Here is a 27,932-nt window from a genome sequence, read left to right as displayed (position 1 = left end):
TTTATATTATTGTAACATATATCTTATTCCGTTTGCTATGGAAGATTGGAAAATGGTCCCACATCAACCCGAGAGCGTACAAAGCCGAGTAATGGATTTTTTGTAAGGGCATAAATCAATCGAGTATATACGATCCTCAACCCCTATGGTAGCGAGAACCCAATCTACTTTGCCACTGAAAAACTCTCCAATTATTTTTACAATAATGTACTCAAAACGAAGTCAGACCGAAATCTCTACGCTAAATTTTATCCAAATCCGTTCTGGAGTTTTTCGTAAAACAGTAACAACATCCACCAACACAAATTTTGGCGTAAATAATATTAGTACGATCAATTTCATTCAGATTATCTAGTTTTTGTTATATGTTATCAAAGAAAGAATGTTTTTATTATTCATAATTCTTTCTTGGGATTAAAATGATTACACTTCAAATATTATTGGGCCGAATTTAATTGAAATTTCCACGAACTGCCAAGAATATATTTCACAAAAATACTTAAGACTAAATTTAAGAAGACTTTATGTTTAGCGCCAAGCTTAATTACAATTTGTCCTCGAAACAATTCATGAATAGTAGTTGAATAATAAGTGTAATTCCAATTTGCAGTATCTTTAGATATTGTTTTTATTTGAAAATAAGTTAAATACTACGTAAAATTGCAATCAATACTGACATTTACATAAAGGAAACTTGTTTATTATTTGTAAAATAACGACATTATTCTGAATTCCAATGAGTTATGCTTTTAAATAAATATTCCCGGTATCATCATAATTTATCCGATTCTTTGACAGCATTTAAAGATCATTATTGGGATTATTCGGATTTATTAAGATAAAAGTAACCTTCTGCTAATATATCAATGCCGGGCTAAGTCCTCCTTTTGAGGCGAAGGTTTCGTGCTCATTCTATCAAACTAATACGTGTTATTAGGTACACATGTGGTAGATTTTCATTTGACACATGCAGGTTTCCTCACGATGGTTTCCTACACCACTGGAGCGAAGTTAATAATGAAGTTAAGTGGTGCTAGATCAGACTTAAACCAGCATTCTTCGGTTTTTTTCAGACGAGCGTGCACATAGCCCTACCATTAAATTGAGATTTACGTGTTCGAACTACGGGGCCATTTATTATTATTATTATTAAGATAGCATATAAACAAAACGTATCGTCTTAAAATAAACTGAATGGGAAATTCCGATATCTGATTTAGAAAATGATCAGATATCATATAAGATACATATCTGGTCACGTAAAATACACGAAAGAGATTGATGGGTATTCAAGTATTTTGTATCATCCTAAAATCATGACTTCGACATTTCGTCACACATAATGTGATAGATAAAAAAAGGAAAAGTTTTTTAGTTGTATTAGTTGTTTAAATTTTTTCTCTTAAATTTCGTTTAAATAAGTCGATTTTAAATGATCAACGATTAAATCAATGAGAAACCATTTGAACAGAGTTTTAAGAAAATAATGCTATTTTTCAAACTTGTATTAATTCAATGACTATTTTTTTATGTTGGTTTAATTTTTTTATATCAATCTCGCTATTTAAGTTGATTTGAAAATAATAATTTTATTATAAGATCTTTCCTATTGTACTTTAGTTTGCTTTCAATTTTTTGACGCTTATAGGACTGTATTATTCGTTTCCTTGTGCATAATAATGTAATAAATAATTAAATTGGATGTTAAGTAAGAAATTACGCTTAGAAGTAAATGCATTATATAAACAGTTTTGATTTAATATCACCTATTGCACATTATACATGTTTAAAACATTGGAATTGAATTTCTCAACATCTGAAAAATATTAACAAAATGCTTAGGAAATAAACCAAACTGCGAAAACGATTAAATACATAAAAAAATCACTCAAAGTCTAATAATAATCCAAACCTTTTACATAAAAATGAAATCAATGAAGGGTGAAAATGTAATAAAGTAGAAACAGATTCCTTTAAAAATTACTTCCTTGTAAATGGAATTTGACATTTCCGAGATTTTAAGAAATCAGGGTGTCAACAGTGATTTTCCAGTAATAATTTTGGTACGCATTTATTTTAATTCTTAAATCTCGGTGAAAGATTTTTATTATATCTTTATTTCAACTTATATTTACATTAAGTACTTATACAAAAATATACGATAACCTGGCCCGTTGGCGCAGTTGGTAGCGACCTTGCCTTAAATTTACAATTAATTAATTGTAAGTTGTGTGTATTTAATTTATAATATATATATATGATGAATGATTTTTTTCAGCACTTGGCGCCAATAATAATGTATTATTGAATAACATATCTTATTTAAACAGTTGTTTCAAAACCTAGTCCAACGTCCAGTCCAACGTCCAACGTCCAACGTTCATTTTCAGTCAAAGTTTTCTAATAGAAGAAATTTCTTAACAGGAAATCGTGACCTTTGAAATAAGACGTTAGAAAACATGTTTAGAATTCATCATATACAACAGCAATAATAATAAATATAAAAGTATTGAAATAGATTTGTTTACCATTTGTATTATACCTATATACGTATATATATACTTTCTTCAGGTTGGCTCTTACAAGCACTTTTGAATGGACATTTTAAAAGAAGTATTGTAAAGCTACCACAGCTGTGAATGTAGATTCTGCCGAGAGAACCGCTGAGAAATTCAATTGTTACTCTTTTTCATCAAACACACATCAATAATTATACAATTGAAATGTATGAAAATCAACCGAATACTAACTCTTTTTAATTATCTATAATCTTGTATGAAATAATATGCCTTACTTATGAATATATTTTACTAAAAGGAGCTTTAAATTTATTCTGGTAGATGTACAATGTGAAGCCGAGATAGCGCAGTGGTTAGAACGCATGAATCTTAACCGATGATCATGGGTTCAAGCCCGGACAAGAACCATTGAATTTTCATGTGCTTAATTTGCGTTTTTAATTCATCTCGTGCTTGACGGTGAAGGAAAACATCGTGAGGAAACCTGCATATGTCTATTTGCACTGAAATTCTGCCACATGTGTATTCCACCAACCCGCATTGGAGCGGCGTGGTAGAATAAGCTCCAAAATCATACCTAAAAAAAGGAGAGGAGGCCAGCAGTGAGTATTATATCTTATATACAATATAACGTAATGGTAGTTTGTTCTAGTATATCTGCAAACGAAACACGCAAACCGCGCGTGCAAGTGCAATTAATACGAATGGACCTTGCCTCCTGACCGCACCGTGATGTTCCTATGCATGTCATTTATACAAATATAAATAGGGCTGGCAATTCCTGTAATAAATTTACTTGAATAAAAACCTCACTATGAGTTAAAGTAACAAAAACGTCATGATGCATACACAAAAAAATAACGCAACATTAGCATGATAAAGAATATATATGTAATTCAATGAATTACATAGAAAGTAAAAAATAAATTACATGAGGACACGCATGCCGGGCGTTAGCTAGTTGTATGTAAACAATATAGAGATTGTCGTAAACAAATTATCACGCGTGGTTTTAATTTTAAGACGTACATTATTTAATCTTAGTTTATTTTGATGTTAATAATTTTCGATTACACATTCTTTTGCGCAATTTCTTCCAATAATATCATTGGGTTTTACCAAAAATACACTTTAATATGTATCACCACGTGATAGAACTTGAGTTTTAATTACTTAGATAGCCTAAATTATGTATGTATTATGTTATAACTTTTCCTTATTAATTAATAAGCATACAATGTAGTAGGAAATATATATATTATTTAAGTTTTAACCACGATTACCTTCTTAATTTTGCCTGACGTTTCGATATAACAAAGTTTAAGTCAGCTATGACTGCACAACGAAAAGATTAAAGTGGTCAGTAGGTTTAGTGAACTTATTATATAACGCATATTTATTGCAATTTTTTAATAAAACTATATATGTAAATGTAGTTCAAATACCAGTTTCATTTAAGCCTTTGACATTTTATGTAAGAACATTTTTTTTATAAACTTCTTAGGCGAACTGGCAAATGCGTCACCAAATTGGTAATTAGTCACCACCGCCCTTAGACATTGGCGCTGTAAGAAACATTATATTCCTTACATCGCCTACACGCCACCAACTTTTGGAACAAATACGTTATGCCTTTTGTGCCCGTTGTTACACAGGCTTACTCACTGTTTAAACCAGAACAAAATAATACTAAGTACTGCCGTTTAGCGTTAAAATATCTAATGAGTGGTTGGTACTTACACAGACTCTACCGCTAAGTAAAATAAATAAAGTTATTTTGAATATTAAAATTCTAATGGACAAAATACATGTATTATAAACACTGCTCAGATTCAAACCTGAGCCAACAGTGTGTTCAACTGTGAAGAAAAATATTGTAAAAGAAAATGCACCCGCGAGAACACATTCTGTCAGCCCAACAAGCCTTAACGAGGCTTGATAGAACAAGATCCCAATACTTTATTGCTATTATAATAATTATTTTCCAACAACGATAAATACACGAATTTTAATAAGTTTATTCAATAAACGAAAGGACAAAGTGATGTGACGTCGACTGTACAAGGAAGTAGGAAAACTATAATCCGACTATACTATAGACGAATGTATTCAAAGAAGGCAATTTCAACATATTTAAAGACACAACGGCTTCAAAATTAACTTAATTAGTTATTTATTTAATTGTATACAAATGCAATGATTATTGAAATACCAGTAATTATTTATTAATTGTGATGTAATACTATCCTGGGACATTATTCACACACGGCCATCTGATCCCAAATTAAGCAGAGCTTGTGCTATGGAAACCAGACAACTGATACATATACTACTTTTCTTTTGAATATACACACATATAGATAATTACACCCAGACTCAGGACAGACAGACATATTCATGCATACAAATGTCTGTCTTGGATGGAAATCGAGCCCACAATCTTCGTCGTGAAAGGCAAGTATCTACCAACAACGCCAACCGACTCGTGTACTTTCTACAAATACAATTCAAACAAAATTTGTTTACTTAAAGTTTATAAAAATCGAAATTATTATTGAGTCAAAGTGCTTTTAACTTAAAATATAATTTTTTTTTGTATAGAATAGGAAGGCGGACGAGCATATGGGCCACCTGATGGTAAGTGGCACAAACGCCCATAGACATTGGCATTGTAAGAAATGTTAACCATCACTTGCATCACCAATGCGCCGCCAACCTTGGGAACTAAGATGTTATGTCCCTTGTGCCTGCAATTACATTGGCTCACTCTCCCTTCAAACCGGAACACAACAATACCAAGTACCGCTGTTTTGCGGTAAAAAATCTAATGAGTAGGTGGTACCTACCCAGACGAACTTGCACAAAGCTCTACCACCAGTAAATTAAAATGTACTTCATATACTTAGCATAAAAACATAAAAGACACATATGCTTCTAAACGCACTCACTATATATAATTTATATATATAATTAAGGAACCAGGTTATGTCAAACTATTTATATCTTGTTTGTGATAAATATTGTACACATAATTATACATTGAAATAAACATTATAAATGATACGTATTAACTGACTTTTCAAGTGCATTTACCTTACAAAATGTTTTTATAAGGTAAATACAAATGTATAAAAGGGTTATAAATAAATAACCAAAAACATTGGCCTCCGAATATTACGCAAATGAAAATAATCATAACAGTACAATTACGCACTTAAAGAGGACATCGACTATTATATAAACAAAGATAAAAATAATATCGCAAGTAAAACTGAAGTAACCAAACGTTGAGTTTACGCGAAAATGTTTTGCGAAAACAATACTTTTACTTTTTCTTGGTACAAAACATGACAAAAAATTAATTATTATACTTCATACTTAATATTAATGCGTTTCGTCGTACTTTAATCGCCATAATTCACTAAATTAATTGAACTAAATTTAACATATATTATTATAATACAGCGAGCGCTGTGTTGTGCCTTTTGAAAGAAAATTTGTAGTATATTTTTTATATCTACAACTTATTATTATCATACAAAGTTTTCGTAAGACACGAGTAAAATTGGAAACTTCTCCACTCCAAGCGACATTTGTTCAAACCGACAAAACACTTCGATTTTTTTTTATTAATATAAATTACACGTAATTTAATCGGTGGATAAAATAACTACCTAGTTATTATCGGTGTTTTCCGGTAGATTCTATATCTTGGTCATTTTTAATTAATTTGTCGTGTATGACAATTTAAAGACCGTTCATTGATTTATAAGAGACTGCTTGACTTTGTCAGGTTTATACAGCTTAGTGATGAAAAAACACGTATTAAACTATACTAATATATTACTAAATTTAAACTCTATTAATAATAGTTATAATATGCTCACATCTTGTCCAAAATTAAACTTTCCTGATGGTAAGAAGTCGCTTCCAGCCACAGTATAAAACCTCCTTCCTAATGTATTTTTAAATAAATTTCCGCGCAACATTTTTCGCACTATTATATTTTGTTGTAAAAATCAAATCACTACTACTAATACATATTATATATACATGCTTTGTAATAAATATATTTTTATTTTATATATAAACACGCTCGTCTGTATTAAATATGTACAACCAAATGTGAGCGCTTATCAACGTTTGATAGGAGTACTAACTAAATATTGAATGTTGAAATAATTTTAACAAACAAAAGCAAAGATTAGTTTGTTTAGCTTTAACTAGTAATCTCTGGTTTTTACTTGATTTTCAAGATTTCAAGTTGTATTAAAATTGACATTGATTTTCTATCAAATGTAAAGAAAAAACGTTCGTGTTAAGTAGTTATATCTATAGAAATTGCTACTCCGTCTTGGCACAATTAAAAGCAACTAGCCAGCTAATTTTGTTGAATCAAATAGAAATATCCGATGCGATTTAGTTAGAAGCCATGAAACCGTTGGTCTTAAGAAATAAAGTATATAAGAATTGATAGTCATTTTGTTAAATTGAAAATTCTCTGCCCGCTCCACCTACTAAGTATCTAAGTTAGTAGATTTGTTGAGCCTTTGTTCTGTTACATTGAATTCATCAAGCATAGAAATGATACATAAAGTCGATCCTTTACCGAGCGTCACCAACCTATATTTGTAAGATGTAGGTAAAATCAGCTCCATTGTATTCGTCAAAAAAAACGTCCGTATCATAAGAGCCAAGTAAAGGGTTTTAATTTGGATTTAACGGGCCATCAGCAATGTAAACCCAAACAACAATAGCAGTCCCACTGAATAGCCCCTATAAGTAACCCTACAAGAGCGACCGTTAAAGTCTGCTAAATCTTTTTTTTAAGTACTATTCATCCGTAACAGCCTGTGAATGTCCCACTGCTGGGCTAAAGGCCTCCTCTCCTCTTTTTGAGGAGAAGGTTTGGAGCTTATTCCACCACGCTGCTCCAATGCGGGTTGGTAGAATTCACATGTGGCAGAACTTCAGTGAAATTAGACACATGCAGGTTTCCTCACGATGTTTTCCTTCACCGTAAAGCACGAGATGAATTATAATCACAAATTAAGCACATGAAAATTCAGTGGTGCTTGCCCGGGTTTGAACCCACGATCATCGGTTAAGATTCACGCGTTCTTACCACAGGGCCATCTCGGCTTTTTACTATTCATAGTAGTGGTCTATTTAACTGACCCGAACCCAAATAATGGGATAAATGCAAGTGGGTGATGATTATTAATAAATAATAGGGATATCATTAATATGACACTAGTTTTATCAATTGATTTTATCGCATTCAAAAAGAAACTAAAAATCAATTACCTAAGGTACTATTTGATGTGCAAAGATTTTTTTTATTATTATTAAAATCTTACAATTCAATTTTTATAAAATATTGTATAATTTATAAAGGAAAACATCATGAGGAAACCTGCATGTGTCTAATTCACTGAAATTCTGCCACATGTGTATTCCACCAACCCGCATTAATGCAGCGAGGTGGAATAAGCTCCAAACCTTTTCCTCAAAAAGGGAGAGGAGGCCTTAGCCCAGCAGTGGGACATCACAGGTATAGGTAACACCTACCTATTGTTTAATTTGCGAACATAACTTCCTATTTATTTTATTTTTTTATATATGTTTTATATTTTATTTATTGCCGGGATGGCAAATGACTCTACTCCACCTGATGGTAAGTGGTAGTGGAGTCCAAACGCGACGACGGCCAGTACAGTCGGGAAGAATGTTCTACACTAGCCGCCAGCCCCCCTTGCCGGCCCGCATTATGGACCATATTTTATTGTATAATACTCTTGATAGAAGTTTACGGCCAATAAAGCTTAGTATATTATTGCACCGAGGACATTATATGAAAAAAATCGTCTAGCGATTCATTTGATCTTTTGATCTCAACAAATTGATTCACTATGATTGCACTAACACAAGTATCATGTCCACTGCAATGAATACATTAGCGACTTGATGTATAAATATTTAAATAAACCTCTCAAGGGCTTACACTGGTAATATATTAACTATGTAAATTATTGCTATAGATAAATATTATTGTTTTTCTTAAAAATTCAATCGAAATTTACAAAGAGAGGTATAGACAATATATTTTTATATCTATATTATTATTATTTTATATAAATATATATGTATTTAAATCTTTATTAATGAAAAAAAAATATTTAAAAATTAGAAGATTAAATTTTGTTTCTTTATGCACATACATATCACTATTTGATAAGATTGATAGTATATCGACACAAATACTAAAAAAGAGAATTATTGAAAAGGTTCTCTGTGCGCATCACGAGGATATTGGATGTCAATGAAACTCGCATAGCAACAACTTATGCTATGATTTAATATTTTATATTATTCTGAGAATTGGAGACGATTCCCGAGCGAATATTTCTACAAAAATCCATATTCCATCTTCCATAAAAGCCAGAAGAACACATGCAAAGAGCTTCCTTGTTATAACAATCAAACGTATCTTTTATTTTTCCGAAATGTTTTAAATTTTATTTTATCTATTTCTTTTTTTTTCATTATTACTTAAGATAGTGTCTCTTTTGCACGCCGTGGTTACTTATAAGTATGGCAACTTTTACCATTAGATCTTATCTGTAAACTGTTCATTTTTAATTATTACTGTATGTCTGTAAAATATAAAATAAACGATTTAAATATTATTTTCTGAATATTTTTAAGGCGTTTTAAATATTATTTTCTTCATAGCAATGGGTAAAATCTAATGTATACTGTCTGCTGATATGAATATATCTAAAAACGAATTAACCGCCTCGACATGGGAGAAATCACGTATAATCAGTATCGAGACAACTCATTTCCGTGTACCTACTGTGCTAAATGCTAAAACATCATTACAACACACTCCCTTTTTTCATCAGTTTATTAAAATTGCTCGTAAATCCAATTCCCAGTGTAAAGAATAATGTTTTACTGACTTATATTAATTTGTAAAAAAAATATGATTAACAAATGTATAGAGAAACTATGGAATGATAATATTATAATAACATGTTTGTTATTAACTAACTTTGTTCATACAAAAAGTAATGGATTACTCGTTATCAAACTTAAACCCAATAGAAATTATTCAGCTAGCAATGGCTAATAATTAAGTTGGTGCCTCCAAATCCAGAATAAACAGGTTTCTCCTAGGCATGCGTGCTACATCCTAAACCGTGACGATGCTTAACATCAGGCAAGTCAACGGTCAAACTCTGGCCTATTAAGTGTAAAAACAATATAGTATATTTACATCAATTGTTCGCACATTATGAAGTGGACTTAGCGGTATATAAACATGATTATAGTTCATATCCTTATTTTAATTATATTTAATTTGATAATTTGTACAGATTAAATAGTAACAACAGAAGCTAACAAGTGTTAATAATTAAAAAAGTAAAAACTTCGGACGTTTCATCAAAATATTTAAATTGCAATAATCATCAAATTAATCAATTTGTAGAAATAATATTATGTAACATTAATTATTTAAAATATATTTCATTAAATAATAGAAAAAAAAGCAAAAAAGAAAATGGAAAATCTTCAACATTCTCGCACGATATTTCATTCTAAGATGTCGTCCTCATTACGTCATAAAAAATAAAAGTCAGAATGTACATATCATATTACTATGTAACGTGAAAATGGTCCGTAAAACTTCGAGTTATTGGATCCCACGATTCGAATGTTATCATAACTTCAATTTATATCCGAAGGGTGAGGGTTATCATGTTCGATTTCACAAAAAGTGAATATGAAAATATTTTATCAGCATGGCCTCCTTTTAAATACATATTAACATTTTTTTAACAATTTTTTGCATTTTTTTTATTTGTTATTTTCATTATGTATATTGCTAAATACAATATAGTTGAACGTATTTTTCATTACTTGTTTTGTAACGTACCGCTTTTGTTATTAAAAATGCAAACTCGTTCCTATCGTGGATGTTTGTTTACAGTCTCCATCATAAATTGTGTAAGTTTAAAAACAAAGGAAGTGTATAATTTAATTTATTCTTTTTTCAAATTAGAAACAACCCTCGGCATTTAAGTGAGTTAATTATGAAAATGTCTGCTTTACTTGGTTCTTTTGGGTTCTAATCATGATTTTAGGTTAGACGTTCATTTAATTAGAAAAATAATAAACGAAGAGATTTCTCTGCGAGATCGAATCAGAAATGATGAAATCCGCAGGCGAACCAAAGTAACCAACATAGCCCAAGGAATTGCTAAATTGAAGTGGCAGTGGGCGGGGCACATTGCTCGCAGAACCGACGGCCGCTGGGGCAAAAAGGTTCTCGAGTGGCGACCACGAACCGGAAGACGCAGCGTGGGCAGGCCCCCTACAAGGTGGACCGACGACTTAGAACGAGTCGCGGGAAGCCGTTGGATGCGGGCAGCGCAAGATCGGCCAACGTGGAAATCCTTGGGGGAGGCCTTTGTCCAGCAGTGGACGTCCTTCGGCTGATATGATGAAACGAAGAACGTCCTAAATTACTTCTTGACGACGAACCAAAATAGGTAAGAGGTATTACTATTTATAATTAAATTATATAACATAAATACATATTACTTACAAAACGATCAGTATCTGTTATTGTGAGTACAATTGGATCCTAACAAAATCCGAATATCCATTGAAAGTAATTAATAGTGAATATTTTTATCGTTTTTTATTTGGTTACATTAATGAGTAATATTTTTAAGCAGTCATCTCTGCTGTTACAACGTAATATTAAAATATATGTGTACAAAGCATTATTTAAGATTATACCTACGTCAGACGGATGATAAACACGCCTCAACTCATGGCAATATTTATTCATAACTAAAATGTAAAGTTTAAAAACAACCTTATTAAACTTACAAACACATTCTTAGCTTCCGTTTGTAAAGCTTTAATGATTTCATATAATTTCTAAATATCGTTTACATTTATTTTACGACTTAACACCTCGTGTAACCTATAAGTAAAGGCGAGAGGAGGGCGTTTGTATTTCCTGCATCGGAATTACGATTCAACGGGGCTCTAATCATCACTATGGTAGGGTACCAGGTAGGGTCATAATTTGTACAGTATTTTTGTACGGTATTTATAATTTTGTAAAAATTAAAATAGGTCCTTAATATTTAAAAAGTCGTTTAATTTTTGATTGATGATTTGATTGATTATAAAAGTATTTGTTTATGTAATAAATGATATATTATGTACAACGATAACACTTTTAAGAAAAATGACTGGTCATAATTGCTTTATTTATTTTAAAGTATTAGATTATTTAACAAATAGTGATCGTTATCTTGTTAATGACATTATAGAAACAGCACTCGAAGTTTATATATTTACTAACGCAATAACTCTTTATATACTAATATATAAATATAATTTAAAAATATAATTATTAGTATATATAGTACCACTGGTGGTAGGGCTTTGTGCAAGCTCGTCTGGGTAGGTACCAGCCACTCATCAGATATTCTACCGCAAAACAGCAATACTTGATATTGTTGTGTTCCGGTTTGAAGGGTGAGTGAGCCAGTGTAATTACAGGCACAAGGGACATAAAATCTTAGTTCCCAAGGTTGGTGGCGCATTGGCAATAAGCGATGGTTGACATTTCTTACAATGCCAATGTCTAAGGGCGTTTGATGACCACTTACCATCAGGTGGCCCATATGCTCGTCCACCTTCCTATTCTATAAAAAATATATATAATATAGACTTTTAGAAGTCTTAATACAAACGTATGTTTTTTTTAAATTGTATTAGCTTTAGTTATCATTCTAATGTGTATTCTTTTATTAATATTAAAATTTTAGTTATATATTTCGGATTCAAAATAATATTACATTTAATCAAAGATTTATTTGTCTTCACAAAAATCCTTTTAAATATCATACTGATACAGTTTAATATTATTTATTTGGGAAATAAAACAAATATCTTACCACAATAAAAACACAAAGAGAAAACAATAATAACAGATTAGCAACTTTCAAAATTTTACTGTTCATTTAAATAAAGTTATTTTGAAATACATTTTAACCGAAATTAAAAACCTTTATTTAAATTGATGTCTTACAAGCATTTTTGAACCGTCATTTTACAGCAATGTCAAAGTAACTGTAAACATCCTACTACTGAGCTAAGGCCTCTTCTCCTATTGAATGTTGGAAGCTCCAAGCCACCAGCTTCGCAGCTTCATGGATACACGTATCCGCATAAATGTGGTAGATTTTCATTTGACAAATGCAGGATGCCTCACGATGTTTTCGATCACCGCGGAGCACGAAATGAATATTACTTATAATATATAAGCATTCGAAAAGTCAGTGGTGCTCGCTCGGGTTTGAACCCGCAATCATCGAATAAGATTTACGTGTTCCATTGAGCGTTAGGTATTTTATAGGATTATACTAAAGGTAAAGCTAACACTTTATTTTGGCACTATTGTAATTTTTAAATAGGCGTTAACGAAATATATTTGCTGTATATCCAGACTTGTCTGGTTGTCCTAAGCCATCTCTATAATAGTAATATACCTTTGTTCCCCTCCATCTAACTATGAAACTTGTTTAATTTGTGCTAGACGTAGGACTCGACCAAGGGGTACCAGACATCCTTACGTTTACCGTTGTGCGTTATTGAGAATTATCTTTGATATTATTTCTTTTATATAGAAATAATAAGTTTAAATAAGTGTTACATACATTCATGTGTTTTTTTGCATATTGGGCTGAGTTTTATACGTAAAAAATATAATCCGTTTATTTAATCTTTTGTTTTTTCTACTACCTGTAAATTATCTAGCATAATCACATGTATATATATATATATGCCTGAAATATTTATCATTATGAAATATTTTTTTAAAGACTTGCATATTTTATATTTAAGTTATATTACAATGTCTGTTTCAATGGTGAGTGGTCAGTGGTCACCTCTGTACACAAACATTGGTATTGTAGAACGCATTAGCCACACCTTACATTACCAGTTTCATTGTGCGTACGTTTCCTTGACGATGGCACCTTATCCCGTATCCTTTTTACTATCCCAGTTTCCTTCATCATATCTATGACACAAAATTTCTCGAGCCGTTATTGTTAAATCTTTTTTATTTATGTCAATAAGTAACCGTACTTCAAGATACATTAATGTTAATAATATTATAATTCATGGCTTTTATTCTTAAACACAACCCATATAGACGCTGAGTAAGGCATACAAAGATGATTCTTGCCCCCAATGGACCATTTACTTGATGGAGTATATAAGAATGTAAAATTCATTAAAATCGGGTGAAACTACGAAGCTCAAAGAATATGTGATGAGATGGCCAAGTAAAAAGCTACTTACATATATATTATTATATACAAAAACATTATTAAAATGCGCTGCATTATCTGGTTATAAGTTTCATGTATGCACAATGTGCTTTAATAAATTATTTCAGAAGTCATGAACGCAAACTTAAAACCTGCCATCACCCAAAGATTTTTACAACAGCTCCTTTTATTAAAATCGATTATTTATAAAAATCGGCGTTTATTACATGTAATTATCACATTCAATTATATTTAAATGTCGTATATGATCATCAACTAATAACTTCAAGTCTTTCTATAATAGAACATCTAGAATAAAACATAACCATTTACTATGTCGAGACTTGAGAGATAATATGTTACACGCGCTTGATTATGAACGGTTGTCAAAGAATTTTATCAAAACTTCTTCCTCGCATATCTGTAAACCCGTAGTGCCGTGTTAAAAAGGTCATTGGAAATTTTTATCTCGCTGAGTTTCTTTACCTGTTCAGGGTATTTTCTTTTCCAAACCGGTAGTTTTTAAAAGACTTAAAAAAAAGAAGAGGTTCCCAATTCGGTCGTATTTTTTTTTAACTTTGTTATGTCATAATTGAGTCATTTTTGAAAATTATTAATTATTTTTTGTTTAGAGTGGTTTTTTTCCGTTTGGTCTGATTTAAATCTGAAGAAAAAATGCCGTACTAAAGGTGAAAATAGGAGATTAAAATTTTATGGGCTCGAATTTTAATTGAAGTATTTTTCGTTTTTGTTATTAATTTGACAGTCCATAGGTAAGTGTATTGCTTTCATATTGAATAAAGTAATTCGAGTTTAAGTTTATTAACAGCAATTTTGTCAAATACTATAGCAGTTAAGAGAAAGAACTAGAACGACTTTGATGCAATTTTAGGATTTTATCCCATTATTGACAATAATAGTCATATTCGCAAGCTTAATAATTAATATGTATATTGTCTTAATATAATTAAAATTATCAAACCATCAATAAACCATAATTTTTTATCTTAAAAAAATAAACAATTACTTACGTAATGTCGACATTTGACACTAAAATTTCGCGCCGTGGAAATTACTGTTGAATTTCTTAACATGACATTTTTTAAATTCACTTTTGCACAGATATTTAATAAATTACACATTGCTAAAAATCTAATAGTTAAAACGAAAAGAAAATATTCTGCCTATTATAAAAGATGAGTTTTTCACTTTATTAAACGTTTAGTCTTCCATCGATCCTGTGATATTTAATATTGCGACCACTCTGTTTCAATAAAATGTCGTGTATGATAATGAACGAGTGTTATGTATCGTATTTTATCATATAGTATACCTACTGTTTATTTATTGTCTAATGCGTAATCATTTAAAATACATAAACACTCGTCGTACTACATCGTACAGATCTATTTAAACGAATCTAGATTCTAGATGCACTAACTAGAGCCCATTATTATTTTTAGTTTTCAGATTAGCACCTAAAAGGGTCATTAATTAAAATTTAATATCGAACGTTAGCGTGTGAATGAATAAGTATTAAAAAATAACAAATGCATAGGATTTTGATTATTTTGACAAAATCTTCATATTATCATGCCTTTCTTTCAACAAAGTATAAAAATGGTAACGCAATGATTAGTATATAATGACATAATATGTTTAAATAGATACATTTTTTAAGTGTCTGTATTTTACTTAATTTTAATTAAAAGTACATTATTATAATAGGAAACTCGTTCCTATATATGTACTTCACTTCAACTAAATCATGTTTCCGCGGTCTCACGATAAAATAAAGGTCATTGTTAAGTTTGTTTACGTTAGTAGTATCTAGTTAATACGCAAACATATATATAATGAATTAATTTCAACAATAAATATGGAACGATATGAAACAGGAATTCAAATCGATTTGTTATTATTATAGATATTATATTTATTATATATTTGTTATTATTATATACATCGTATAATAATAAATTGTCATTTAAAGAAAACATAAACATGATAGTAACATGACTTACTAATTAATTATATTTTTAGCTATCGAAATTGAAAAAATTCATTCGATTTACTGAACGTTTTTTTTTTTTACAATTTCAATTTACTTAGATGTAACAGAGAAAATAACGTGCCAATTAAAACTTTCTTTTGCTCCCGTAAATGCATTAAACTTTATACTTCTTATAATTCCAAAAATAAGTTTAAAAAAAAATACAACGACTTTATCATTAGGTGTTCATAGAGTACAATTACAGGCAATTAACAATATTTGAACGGATATTATGTGTAATATACAGTTTAAATCGTATAAACTGATAAAATACATGTAAATGTATTTTATCAGTTTATAATTACAAATGTTTTTGAATTAGTGATAAATAAGTTTAAATATGAATGACAATGTAGATTTTATAGTTAGTCAATTTTAAACCTTATTTAAATGAAATTACTGAATGTATATGAAGAATTAAGGTATGGTATTTATTGCTAACAATGAAAAATGAACGCACATTTTTATTTCCAAAATAATAATCTATTGACAAAATACTATTTATGTCACACAAAAGTCAACAATTCCTAGACATGTTTAATTGTTCGAAATCGGCAAAAAATAATATTAAGCACCAACAATGTGCAAATGATTAATTCAATCCTAAAATCGACAAAAGGAAAACCATGTACTTGTCCATCAGGCAAGATATGTTTACATTGCAAGCCAAAAAATGACCAGTAATTTTTTGTTCCATATTTAATCAATTTTTTTACATTTCTTTTAAATAATCGTATATAAGACTTTAAAGTTTTATGTTTGATTTGAAATTTTGAGAGTAGTAAAGTGCATAACTTGGTCCTTGAAGTCAAAGATTTTCGCTCATTTTGTCGTTATCATTCACTTTTGTTTGTTAATGTTTATGACTGCAGGAAAAATGATTTTACCACTTTTTGAAAGTGCTTTTATTTTTGGACCGGTTCTTTATCGACTTAGCAATATCGATCATCACAATAACAGTCCTTAGTCGGCTCTTATGATGTAGCTCTTTTTACTCAAATTTACCACGGCATTTCATTTGAAGGAAATGAGTTTTTATATGAAGAGTTGTAATTACAACCCTAATAAAAAACTTAAGACTGCTGCCCACGTTATATGCACGCATTGCACGCCTTGACCGCTTTATTGATACAAATTTGACTAACCAATTTATTATCCAGAAAATTTTAGTATTTTCGTATTGCGCTGTGTAAATGTTGTAGCTTTATTTTGTTTCCAGTTCACGTGCAGAAAAAAAATACAAGCAAAACCCAATCACTGTACAATTTTTGAAGAATTCAAGGGGATGGAAAATCCGTAAATGGCAAAAATATGAACCACAACCTCCAAAGTCAACTTCAATTTGCCGATGGTATAAAAGACGAAAAGCTTTAAAACAATTGATTAAAGAACACGAAAAGGAGAAAGAAATATTAAGGCAGAGGAAACGCGAGGAGTGTGAAAGAGAACGTATGATAGAATTAATCAATTGGGAACAAAAAAAACAGCAAAAGTTGAGCTCATTACCACCTTCACTGAAAACATTTAAATGGGAAAAAACGACAACACAATTATTACCACCGCATCCAAAGAAACTTAAACATATAAAAAACAAAGCCGCGATTGTAAAACCTCGTGCGCATTCTAAATATGCATCCGTCAAGCAGCAGTAAGTTGACTTTACGTTTAAATATTACAATATTATCTTTCCATGCTGTATCAGACTGAGTTTATCATCTAATCCAGATATGATTAAATAAACATAAAGCTTAGCACTAGCGACATGTAACGTTCCTGCTTTCACTATTACTGAAATAGTGTTAATTGTGATGTTCTGTGAACTGATAATTGCCAATTTACAGTATTTATAAAAGTCGAAATTGATACTCATGACAAACTTCGAGCCACATGAACGCATATTTTATTATTGTAATTTAATCTAATTTTAACATTCATAAGACATTTTCTTATAAAGAAAATTCACTGTAGTTCCTTTAGACTGCTATTATTTACATCTCTTTAAAACAAGATTGTGCGTAAAATATCGGACGCGCGTCCTTCCTTTTTTCGTACATTTAATTGTGCACTGTACTTACGACTCCGCTAGCGAGTCATTTGCCGCCAAATGTATCAAGGTAATATTCAAAATAATTGAAAATTAAGTTTGCTAACCAAGTATACTAGCTTCTATCCGATCGGTTGCTAGTGATGTACTAGCATACCGTAACACAAACGTCAAAAAACTGTATAGTTGTTATAAGTCACAGTATAATAAATACTAGACCAGTGCATTAGCAAATGGTTCGCCAGCTCACGCTGCGGTCGGTCAGCATATTGTTGTGGATAAAGCGTACCTGCACTAGAATTTGGAAACCGTATCTAGAACAGGTACAAAAAAGTGTGCCAGTATTTATCCACCATTAGTTTAATTGTTATTTCCATCTGACCTTTGCAATGTTACTTTTATTATACATAGGTTTAGAACAACTTACCTTTTTTATATTTTTTTAACGCTGGAAAAACGCGCTACGCGTTTCCCCCTTCCCCATCGGAAAAATAAACCAGCGGTACCATTTCCGTCTTAAAGATGAGCGCCACGGAGTCGCTTTCGCATGCTACCGTTACGCTCTGAAGAGAACAACTTACCTTGACCTAATTATGTTAATACATAGTTAGACTAATTTTCTGTAGTTAATACTACAAAAAATTAGGCTTCAATATTTATAACAAAATCAAAATGCTTAGCATATATAACATTCCTAACTATGAAACAAGATTCGTCAAAAGTAGAAATCATTATCAATAGTCAAAATATATTATTTGCTTGTTCAATGACGCGAGTTTCTAATATTTATATTAAAACTAATAATTAACGGTTTAAGCAATAAATGTTGGCGAGGGAGTGATTAGTTAAGCAATATCGTCTTCTTCTTTCGAATTCATTGTTTAGTTAAACACACGCTAAGAAAGTTACTAAGACAAGCCTAAAATAATAAAAAATAATTCTATTTCAGCAACCCAAGAGATTCCATAACTGTGAGATTCGTCAATTATTGCTACCGTTTTTGTTGTCAACTCTATTGCTATCTCACTTGCATTTTTATAATCACATTTATTATTATATTTATTGTGTAATATTTTAAATAAAACCATACTAATAAAAAAAAAGTCTATAATTGAATTTCACATATATACTGTAAATCTACGAGGCGTATTTACTGCGCGGTAAATACAATTTTCATTATTGAAATACAATTAAAAAAAAGTTATAATATAATGTTACTATTATCAGTAAATAGTTTTTTAAAGGCACCTAATGACAAAGACAGAGAAAATATAAATATTTATACAATTAAACTATAGATCTGTCTCCCGTAAATCAAACTGGTTCTCGTTTATATTTTCTTTGTCGAACATAATTTTTTTATTATCTGTGACACAAGTCGAGGCGCTAGCACATCGCTTTCTATTCGGACTTAATTCTATATTTAAATTATTTAAACTTTTTAACGGCGATCTTAAGCCGTCTGATAAATTAGAATCCATTGCTAGATTACTAATTGATGATGTTAAATCGGAAGGAACGTTACCATCCAAACAATACATAAGTGAATCCGATATTTTATCGTCTGCATCCGATTTGTTAAGAATCGATAGATCGACCGGTGTCGCAGTTAACACCGATCTGCTTAACAAATATTCTCGGAACGGTTCGGACAGTGATTTTGTTGTACCCAAAGTCGTTGGTTCGTGGGTTATTTTGAATTTCGGTAAATTACCATCTTCGCATAGAGTTGTATTTAATTCGTCTACATAATTTCTATTTTCGTGGCTGATAACAAATCCTGTAACTCCAGAACGTATTTGACTGACGTCAGATATCGAATCGGACCGTGCGTCTAACGGTGTTTTCATTCGTAGCGACGCATTTGTGGAATGATTTGACCTGTTAAAATGTAATTATTAATAATGACATTTTATAAATAAAATATTCGTTACTTGTTATATTTAAAACTTACCTGCCACAAGAAAACGAAGATCTCGACATCAAGTCGTCATCGGATGAGACAAAATCACTGTCGTTCTTTGGAGATATTGATCGGTAAATTTCCGATTTAACCGATAAATCCTTTTGTTCTGAGCTCTCTGGTTGTTCTGATGTTATGATTAAGGGTTTACGAGACCGAGGTGTCATTATGGATTCCTAGAAAATAAACAACTTTGAAAAAAATTCCAGTTGAATTTGCTTTTAATAAAATATTGTTCATTATGCAGAAAACATTCTATTCATACAAATTATTTAAACTAAAAGAAGTTTCTATAGTAGAAAATTATATTTTTTAAAGATTAAAAACCGATATTTTATTTTAGTACTCATGGGTCAAAGGGTCTTTTTTAAATTAACACTAAGGACATTTTAAATGTTAATAAATTAATTTTAATGACTATAGAGAAAATTAAAATGGAAATAATGCATGATAACCAACGAATGGCGATACTATTATTATTATAATCATATTATTCACCCTAAGAAAACGTGTTCACTGTAAAAAAAATCGTGTCGGACACACATTTTATGTAAAAACTTTTATGTAAAACTAAAGAACCAAACTGCAAATAGGAATGCAATATTGTTTAATTTATATAACTTAATAGTATTTCAGTTTAATATATTTACATTACAATTTACAATGATTTTCTTTATTGTTTATAACTGAAATAATATTTGTTCATGCTTAACCATGGTTTTTGAAGTCAGATATGTTTAGTCGTTTTATATTCATTTCAATTAGAAGACGCATTATTTAATTATTTAATGAAATAATGAAGCAACGTTGACGTTGATAATAATCAATGCCAAAAGGCACTGCCAATTTCATAGCACCTACGAATTTTAAGTAAAATTAATACATTTTAACAAATAGTAAAAGCTTTTGCCACCGTCGTGAAATATCTGCTTTGGAGAAAGGTTGATTGGCATAAATTGCCTAGATGGCGGTGAGTCCGCTTTTATACCAAAAAATTGTTTTGGACAATGAATAAAAAATTAGTAACGCCGTTCGTTAGTTAAAGTGTTGTACAGCCTGTGAAGGTCCCACAGCTGGACAGCCTTCTCGTTAAAGTGGTACGTAAAATTATTTTTTTGTGATATGTATGAGTCTTTAGAAAGATAAGCACATGACAATGATTTAAGCAACAATGACACATGCAACAAACCTGCATCGCTTTAGATAATTTTTGTGTAGATTTCGTTATAGGTGACATAGATGCTCTTCTAAAGTTAACTGTATATGGCGTCGCACAATCTTCGTCGAAGACCGCTTCTGATATTCCTGGTGTACTTGTTAAATAATGCATTTTAAACTCTATGTCGTTGCTACAGAGTTTATTTTTCTTTGGTGTATATTCCAAACTTTTTTCAGGGTAGGACGTATCGTTTTCCGAGTCTTGATCATCTATACACGAGACGCACGACTTCGGTGTACTGCGTATCACGGTGCTTCGTTTTTGGTACTTTTTGTTTAGATTTTGTGATCCAGATATTATTTTGGATCGGAATAGTCTTGAACTACGCTTTTTCGTATTTTTTGGAGTTTCTTCATTAGAATCTAGATTACTTAAATTAGGTTCGGATACAAATTTCGGGCTGTGTTTTTTAGTTCTGTTTAAAGCACCTTCGGATAACGTACTCTCGTTGCTGGCATCCGAATCGTAATCATCATCATCCAGAGATTCCGAACTAACCAATTTATTAGCTAAATTCTTTAATACGATATTTTTATGAGACACGTCAACTTTACCATCATCGTTATATCGTTTTCCTTTGTGTTTCTGTAAGTAACGCATGCGTTTAGCATCGTTTCAGCGAAAGTTAAAAGAGAGACAGAGACAGATGACAAACACGTATGAGGGACAAAGACAAAGGTCACAAACTTGTTAGTTACACAGACATGCGTCCATATTTCGATATGTTGCAAAATTAAAAAATTTATGACAAAAAACAAACTTTATTAAATAACCATCATAAAATAAAAATGACTGATTATTATTAGGACTTTTTTATAAAACTTAAATAATATTGATTGTATAAGATCTAATTTTGCATAACATATCAAAAAACATAAAAACATGATTAATCTCACCTCCTCCACTGTATTGATAGCAGAGCCGGAACCTTTCTTTGGCGTCTTGTTTAGTAATCCCTTGTTGAATATGTGCCTCTTAATCGAATCTCCGAAACTTCTAGAACCAGCTACTTTACCTGTCCGTTGAATTTGTATTGGTGTTCCTGCAATCAATAAATGAAGATATTTTAATAAAAAATATGGTGACGTTCTAGCTAAGTTTCTACCGAATATGTAAGTTTACAACTTCGCGAGTTCTTCTTTAAGCGACAAGATCGTCAAGTTAATTGAAAATAATATATTTTTTAGAATCGACATGTTTACGGATGTTTGTAAATTTTAATAACATTTCTATCTCTGTGTTTACTCACATATACCATATTTATTTAAGTTTATAATTGAAATATTTACAAATATTAATATTTATTTGTTTGTTTATTATTCTGATGTGCGACAGAATTATGCACTAATCACAAGATTTGTTTGAAAAATTCATTTTGCTTTAAATAGTGGACTGTTGTTGCAAAAACATATAGTAGTAAAACCGTATAAATTGGTTTATTGAAACAGATTTCTTGAATAATGGACGCTACGGTATATCGTACGGATTAGAGTTTGCAAAGTTACATATGTATTTCGGACGGACCTCTGTTCTCCACATGCTATTATTATCTGCATCAATCGTCAATTCTCTGCAAAAGCTAGCGCGTCAAACATTTCATCGGAAACAATTGAAGATGGTCAAATCCTCCAATTATTCATGGAGTCCACTTCGATCTCCATACGACAAGTCAAGGCGAAAGACGCGTCTGCTTGCAGCAAGTCCCTTCAAAAACGAACGATAGATTGATGCTGCCATTCATAAGACAACATCGTCAAAAAGTCGATCAACAAGTCGATCAACTGTGCAAACGTTACATAAATTGCGAAAACGGACTGCGCATATAAATCGCTACAATATATCTTTGTCGTGTGGAGCCGCCACAAGTAACCTTACACACCCAATCTGGCAAGCTGCAGGCGTCGTTTAGTTGCGTCTGACGATATGACCTAGAGCTCAGTTAGTGCCTCACCGTATCCGTTCTGCCTGTTGAAGTGCTTGACGAGCCTCCGCTTGTGCTGCGAGTCCGGCAGCGCCTGTATGTGCGCGTAGAGCTGCGCGAGCGCCGTGTCGGTGGGGTTGCTGGCGTTCTCGGCGCGCGTGCGGCCGCGGTCCACGAACGTGTACACCGTGCTGGCCGCCGTTCTGCGCCAAGTCGCCCGTTACACGACACAAAGGTCTTATGGAACGCCATAGTGACGTCACGCTCGTTCGGATACATTATAAGATACAGTATCGATGCGAAGTATAGAAGTAGAAATTATTTAATAATTGAATGAATATTAAATTTGCTGTCCATCAAAATTATAAGGAAATTAAAACTGTTACTAATATTAATACTAAAATTTGTTTTTAAATTGTTAAATGTATATTTGTATATTATATATTAACATGTTTTATATACATTCATATTGAATATAAATCATGTTAATAAATGTTGAAAACCACCCTAGCTTCACCCCTAAGGGAGGAAGTGGAAAGTGAAAAGTACCAAAAGAAAGGTACCAAACAAACTAACTCACTTTCGCATTTATAATATTAGTAAGAATGTAATAAAACTACACAAAAAAACCTAGTAATTTTCTCATTACTTATATATTCTTGATTATATTACCTGTCTGTGATGCTCTCATCTAAATCCACATCTGGCGACATTGCACGTTTTCTTTCGCGCAAGGTAAAGTATGCAGAGGCATCTGTAGCTAATCGTTTTGGTGCTTCGAACAGACGCTGACACTGACGGATCATGAAACTTATAAGAGGAGAGAGAGCTATGGAGTCAGCGTGGAAAGTCTCTGGTGATAACTGAAATAAAGGATGTTTAATACGTTATTAAAAAAAATTATGACATTCATGATAATTACAATATTATTTCCTCAAAAAATTAATACTTTATTTGTTAAATATAACTTTAGTTGATGTTATAGTTAATAAATTAAGAAGTACTTTGAAGCAGGTTTAGTGCTTATTCCACAACGCTGCTCTTCAACAGACATTACTTTGAGATGAGAGAATATATTAACAACTTTCAGCCACGCACTCGGGATTTGTCAGGTCAATATCAGCCATACAAATTAAATTTTTGGACATGAGGCAGTAGACATTACAAAACAAAGAAACAGAATATTATAAAATGGGTTTAATTCCCAGGTCGGACCAATACAAAGTTATTAGGGTTTTCTGTCAGAAAATTCTCAGTAGCAGACCAGAGTCTGTAAGTTGGAAGTGTGTACACTTCCGTGCTTCGGAAAGCACGTAAAGTCATTGGTCCTGCGCCTGAACTCTTTCCGGTCGGATTGCCATCCCATCGGATTATGAGAGTTAAGGAATAGGGAGTGCACCTGTGTTTGCACACACACTTGTGCACTATAATATATCCTGTGTAGTTGGCTAATATCTCTTGAGATTTGCCGCTATGGCCAAAATCGGTCTGGAGGACATTATTATTATTATATATAATACAAAGTATCTTACTTTTCTTGGACACAACAAATGAGGTGTAAACATAGTGGCCAGTGTGTCTGGTGACATTCTATTACTAGATTCGTTATCGGCTACTAAGCGCAACAAACTGAGTAATCTTTCTAGAAAATTCCTGTGGGTAGGTGCCAGAAGTAACAGCAGTAATTGTAAAGCTGTCAGCAATTTAGTTTCTGATGAGTCAATATTAGGAGGATATTGAGCTAGAAAAAACAAATTTGATGATGTTAAATTGTTTTAGTGACAATCACATACTGTTAGTTGTTTTATTCCATAAAGTATAATTCTAAACACAACTGCACACTGCAGACCATAGACGAGAACAGTAGGTAAAAGCACTGGTTCCTATAGTAATAGTAACAGCTTGTGAATGTCCCACTGCTGGGCTAAGGCCTCCTCTCCTTTTTGAGAAGGTTTGGAGTTTATTCCACCAAGCTGCTCCAATGCGGGTTAGTGGAATACACATGTGGCAGAATATTAGTGAAATAAGACACATGCAGGTTTCCTCATGATGTTTTCCTTCACCATCAAGAACGAGATGAATTATAAACACAAATAAAGCACATAGAAAAGTTCAGTGGTGATCAGTGGAACCTACGATCATCGGTTAAGATGCACGCATTCTAACCACTGGTCCATCTCTGCTGGTTCCTATAGTTATGTATGAAATACGGTATCTGTCATCTCAGTCACTTCATTCAGAATTGCACGACTACACACTTACTTTATAGTTTTATGTAATACATTTAATGATAAATATTACTTTGAGCTCATGTTGTTTAATAGATTAATGCATGTAAAAAAGCTCAAAATAAAACATACAAGTTAAAACAATTTACAAGTATAATTACATATCTTATAAGATTTTTTAAAGAAGCATGTTTTTAATCAATAATGAGACATTGTAATTATACTATTTCAATAACCATGTACACAAAAATTTACAATATTTGTACATGGTTGAAACTCCTATAGGCCATTTCAACTAGATCTAAGTAGCAGATTAACACATTTAATATGTAAGAGTTCCTCACCAGCTAGTGTACAATATGTTTGATAATACTGATCCATAAGTAAAGGTTGTGGCAACTCCGCCAGAAATCCCTTAAGCACTGATGCACAATCGTGTACAGAGAATTTTCCATCATCAAGACCAAGACTTGAACCAGTTAAGAGCAGCTGACGTAGCTCCTGTTGTCGACTCAGTGAGCCAGTACGACGAAATATACCCTCTTGAGTTACATCTGTGAATTTAATTATAGAACATTTTCAATTAGTTTTTATTTAACCTCATTCCATTATTTGTCAACAGGAAATAATATTTATTATTAATTATATTAAACATAATTTTGTATCAACTTGAGTATATATAATAAGTAACTTACTATCTGGTTTAGACAAAAATTCTATTAACTCATAAAGCCTAAGTATCCCATCTTCAGTTATTGAATTTGCCTCTTCGTTTTTCTTTGTGCTAACAACACATTGACTAGAATTTGAATTAGAGTTTTTTGTTTTCTTGTGAAAATTCCATCTGAATTGCTTTGGTTTATCCGTCGAACAATCGACACTGAAATATTAATAAACAATTGATAAAATTAATAAATCTTCCAACAGTCGCACATCAATAAACCCACAGGGCTTACTTACTCGTCTGTGTTTATATCTACAACAAAAGATAAATGCATGCGCACTAATGTAAAAAATTGCTCCAAATTTTCATGCCTAAGCCTTTCTATTAGTTTCGTATCGAAGGAACACATTTCGAAATTGAACTCGACAAAATAATTCACAATGCGCGACGTCTGTTATAACGCATTTGTACCGGAAGTTTCCATAACTTAGTATGAATTCGTCTTTTTGTCTTTCATCGCAGCATCCTTTAATAATATTTATTTTACTTTGACATATATGTATTTGTAAAGAAATAAATGTTTGAACGAATTCAGTATAGTAGTAATTATCGACACTTTTGTTTTTAAATGAAACGTCAGTTGTCAGATACAACGGCTAAATTGAAATACGTTCAAAAACATGTCAATTCAAAGCTAAATATGACATATGACATTATATCGAGGTAATCTATTGATTATGATACATGACTTAACTATCCTATCTTATTATTAATAAGTAATATTGATATCGATTAACAACTTTGTCATCAGTTTAAACAAAATTTCTGATATTTCAAAAATTATTGTGTTTTCATTGAAAAATCCAAAATTTTTAATTTTTGAGGTTTTGTGACTATCGTTCGGTGTTAACTATTAAGGTCTAACGATATGGCTTATGACAGTAATATAATTTCAAAATAGTTATATATACGTACAACCCAACTATTTACTAACTATAACACTTTAAATTTAAATCGATTAAAAAAGATTTAGTAAATGTGAAACAGTTATTGAATATTATGTAATACAATTTCAAATATATATTTATAAGGTAAATACATAAATTTTGATTAAATGTATAAATTTCAATATTCTAATTCAACTTTTAATAATAGTTCAATTAAAATATTAATTACTACGGATCGAGTCAATAAAAACTAATTAGGTGTTTTCTTCAAGTAAGCTGTCCGAAGTTGGATGTCGGCAGGGAGCAGTGGTTACAGTGTAAAGGGGAGTGTAGTGGTTACACTCCCCTGCCTCGAAAAGCCGTTGTCTTGCACCTTTGCTTCTAGAATAATATATTCTCCGCATTTGCCTATTCCCCATTATGACTGACTGTCGTGACCGCTATCGGTCAGGAAAAAATTATCAATAATCAGATTAACTTTAATATATATTTTTAAGTAACAGTCCTGTTTTTAACTATGTCAAGAAAATGAAAGACAATGTCTGGTATCAGGTTCTTTAAATAATAACACCAATGAAATCGAATGTCACTGGTAGTGATTAAGTTTGTCATTATAGGATTTCTCTGATTACATAGAAACAGTATAATTTAAAATGTATTAGTTCATCAATGACACTCAAAATTCAACATCAAACATTGATATATAAAAAACCTTTTTTACATATCAATGACATCAAAGCTACATACACATATTTAATTTAGTACCAAAAATGGATAATCTTTGAAGTAGTTTATTTTAACAGCTGACCTTGCCTTAGCAGAAGTTGTTATATTTTGAAGGTATGATGTACATCATCAACTAACTGATGGTAGGGCGTTGTGCAAGCTCGTCTGGATAGGTACCACCCACTCATCAGAATTTTGTGTTCCGGTTTGAAGGGTGAGTGAGCCAGTGTAATTACAGACACAAGGGACATAAAATCTTTGTTCCCAAGGTTGGTGGCGCAT

The 27,932-nt window shown here is 31.5% G+C and overlaps 3 protein-coding genes across 6 annotated transcripts in view; 1 reads left to right on the top strand and 2 right to left on the bottom strand.

The window, feature by feature from the left end:
- LOC126772320 (delta-1-pyrroline-5-carboxylate synthase) overlaps nucleotides 1-15,179 on the bottom strand; it is a 28,503-nt gene extending 13,324 nt beyond the window's left edge. Inside the window, exon 1 of one of the 2 annotated variants that reach the window (XM_050492627.1) lies at nucleotides 14,917-15,179. In XM_050492627.1, coding sequence (XP_050348584.1) covers nucleotides 14,917-15,027 — 111 coding nt within the window. In that variant the 5' untranslated portion in view covers nucleotides 15,028-15,179. Of the gene's footprint in view, nucleotides 1-6,406; nucleotides 6,549-14,916 lie in introns of those variants that run through there. The other variant, XM_050492628.1, reaches the window with a different exon arrangement.
- Nucleotides 15,180-16,289: 1,110 nt separating this feature from the next.
- Nucleotides 16,290-19,069, top strand: LOC126772413 (uncharacterized). 2 transcript variants are annotated; one of them, XM_050492783.1, is made up of 3 exons: nucleotides 16,290-16,360; nucleotides 17,158-17,586; nucleotides 18,932-19,069. In XM_050492783.1, exons 1-3 carry the CDS (start codon nucleotides 16,329-16,331, stop codon nucleotides 19,050-19,052), a joined length of 582 nt encoding a protein of 193 aa, XP_050348740.1. In that variant the 5' UTR covers nucleotides 16,290-16,328; the 3' UTR covers nucleotides 19,053-19,069. The 2 variants fall into 2 exon arrangements, with proteins under 2 accessions (XP_050348740.1, XP_050348739.1); XM_050492782.1 differs by lacking the exon at nucleotides 16,290-16,360 and adding an exon at nucleotides 16,490-16,618.
- Nucleotides 19,070-19,085: 16 nt separating this feature from the next.
- LOC126772315 (rho GTPase-activating protein 19) lies at nucleotides 19,086-26,580 on the bottom strand. Of its 2 annotated transcripts, XM_050492621.1 has the most exons (10): nucleotides 26,274-26,580; nucleotides 26,009-26,193; nucleotides 25,658-25,867; nucleotides 24,618-24,826; nucleotides 23,758-23,948; nucleotides 23,116-23,288; nucleotides 22,061-22,206; nucleotides 21,135-21,749; nucleotides 19,937-20,121; nucleotides 19,086-19,863 (listed from the first exon to the last, which is right to left on the bottom strand). In XM_050492621.1, exons 1-10 carry the CDS (start codon nucleotides 26,384-26,386, stop codon nucleotides 19,275-19,277), a joined length of 2,616 nt encoding a protein of 871 aa, XP_050348578.1. In that variant the 5' UTR covers nucleotides 26,387-26,580; the 3' UTR covers nucleotides 19,086-19,274. The 2 variants fall into 2 exon arrangements, with proteins under 2 accessions (XP_050348578.1, XP_050348579.1); XM_050492622.1 differs by lacking the exon at nucleotides 21,135-21,749.
- Nucleotides 26,581-27,932: the final 1,352 nt, after the last annotated feature.

The sequence above is a fragment of the Nymphalis io genome, chromosome 12 (genome assembly GCF_905147045.1).
Source record: "Nymphalis io chromosome 12, ilAglIoxx1.1, whole genome shotgun sequence".
In the NCBI taxonomy this organism is placed as follows: domain Eukaryota; kingdom Metazoa; phylum Arthropoda; class Insecta; order Lepidoptera; family Nymphalidae; genus Nymphalis; species Nymphalis io.
Note: the sequence above shows the minus strand (reverse complement) of the source record. Positions and strands in the feature narration are given on the sequence as shown.

Excerpts from the sequence above, each read along its gene's own strand:
- LOC126772315 (XM_050492621.1), bottom strand. The coding sequence starts at position 26,386 with ATGTGTTCCTTCGATACGAAACTAATAGAAAGGCTTAGGCATGAAAAT. Across the intron at positions 26,194-26,273 it reads GTAGATATAAACACAGACGA|TGTCGATTGTTCGACGGATA; the intron begins GTAAGTAAGCCC and ends TTAATATTTCAG. Across the intron at positions 20,122-21,134 it reads AATTATCTAAAGCGATGCAG|GAATCCATAATGACACCTCG; the intron begins GTTTGTTGCATG and ends TTTATTTTCTAG.
- LOC126772413 (XM_050492782.1), top strand. The coding sequence starts at position 16,527 with ATGATTAATTCAATCCTAAAATCGACAAAAGGAAAACCATGTACTTGT. Across the intron at positions 16,619-17,157 it reads TGCAAGCCAAAAAATGACCA|TTCACGTGCAGAAAAAAAAT; the intron begins GTAATTTTTTGT and ends TTTTGTTTCCAG. Across the intron at positions 17,587-18,931 it reads TATGCATCCGTCAAGCAGCA|CAACCCAAGAGATTCCATAA; the intron begins GTAAGTTGACTT and ends ATTCTATTTCAG.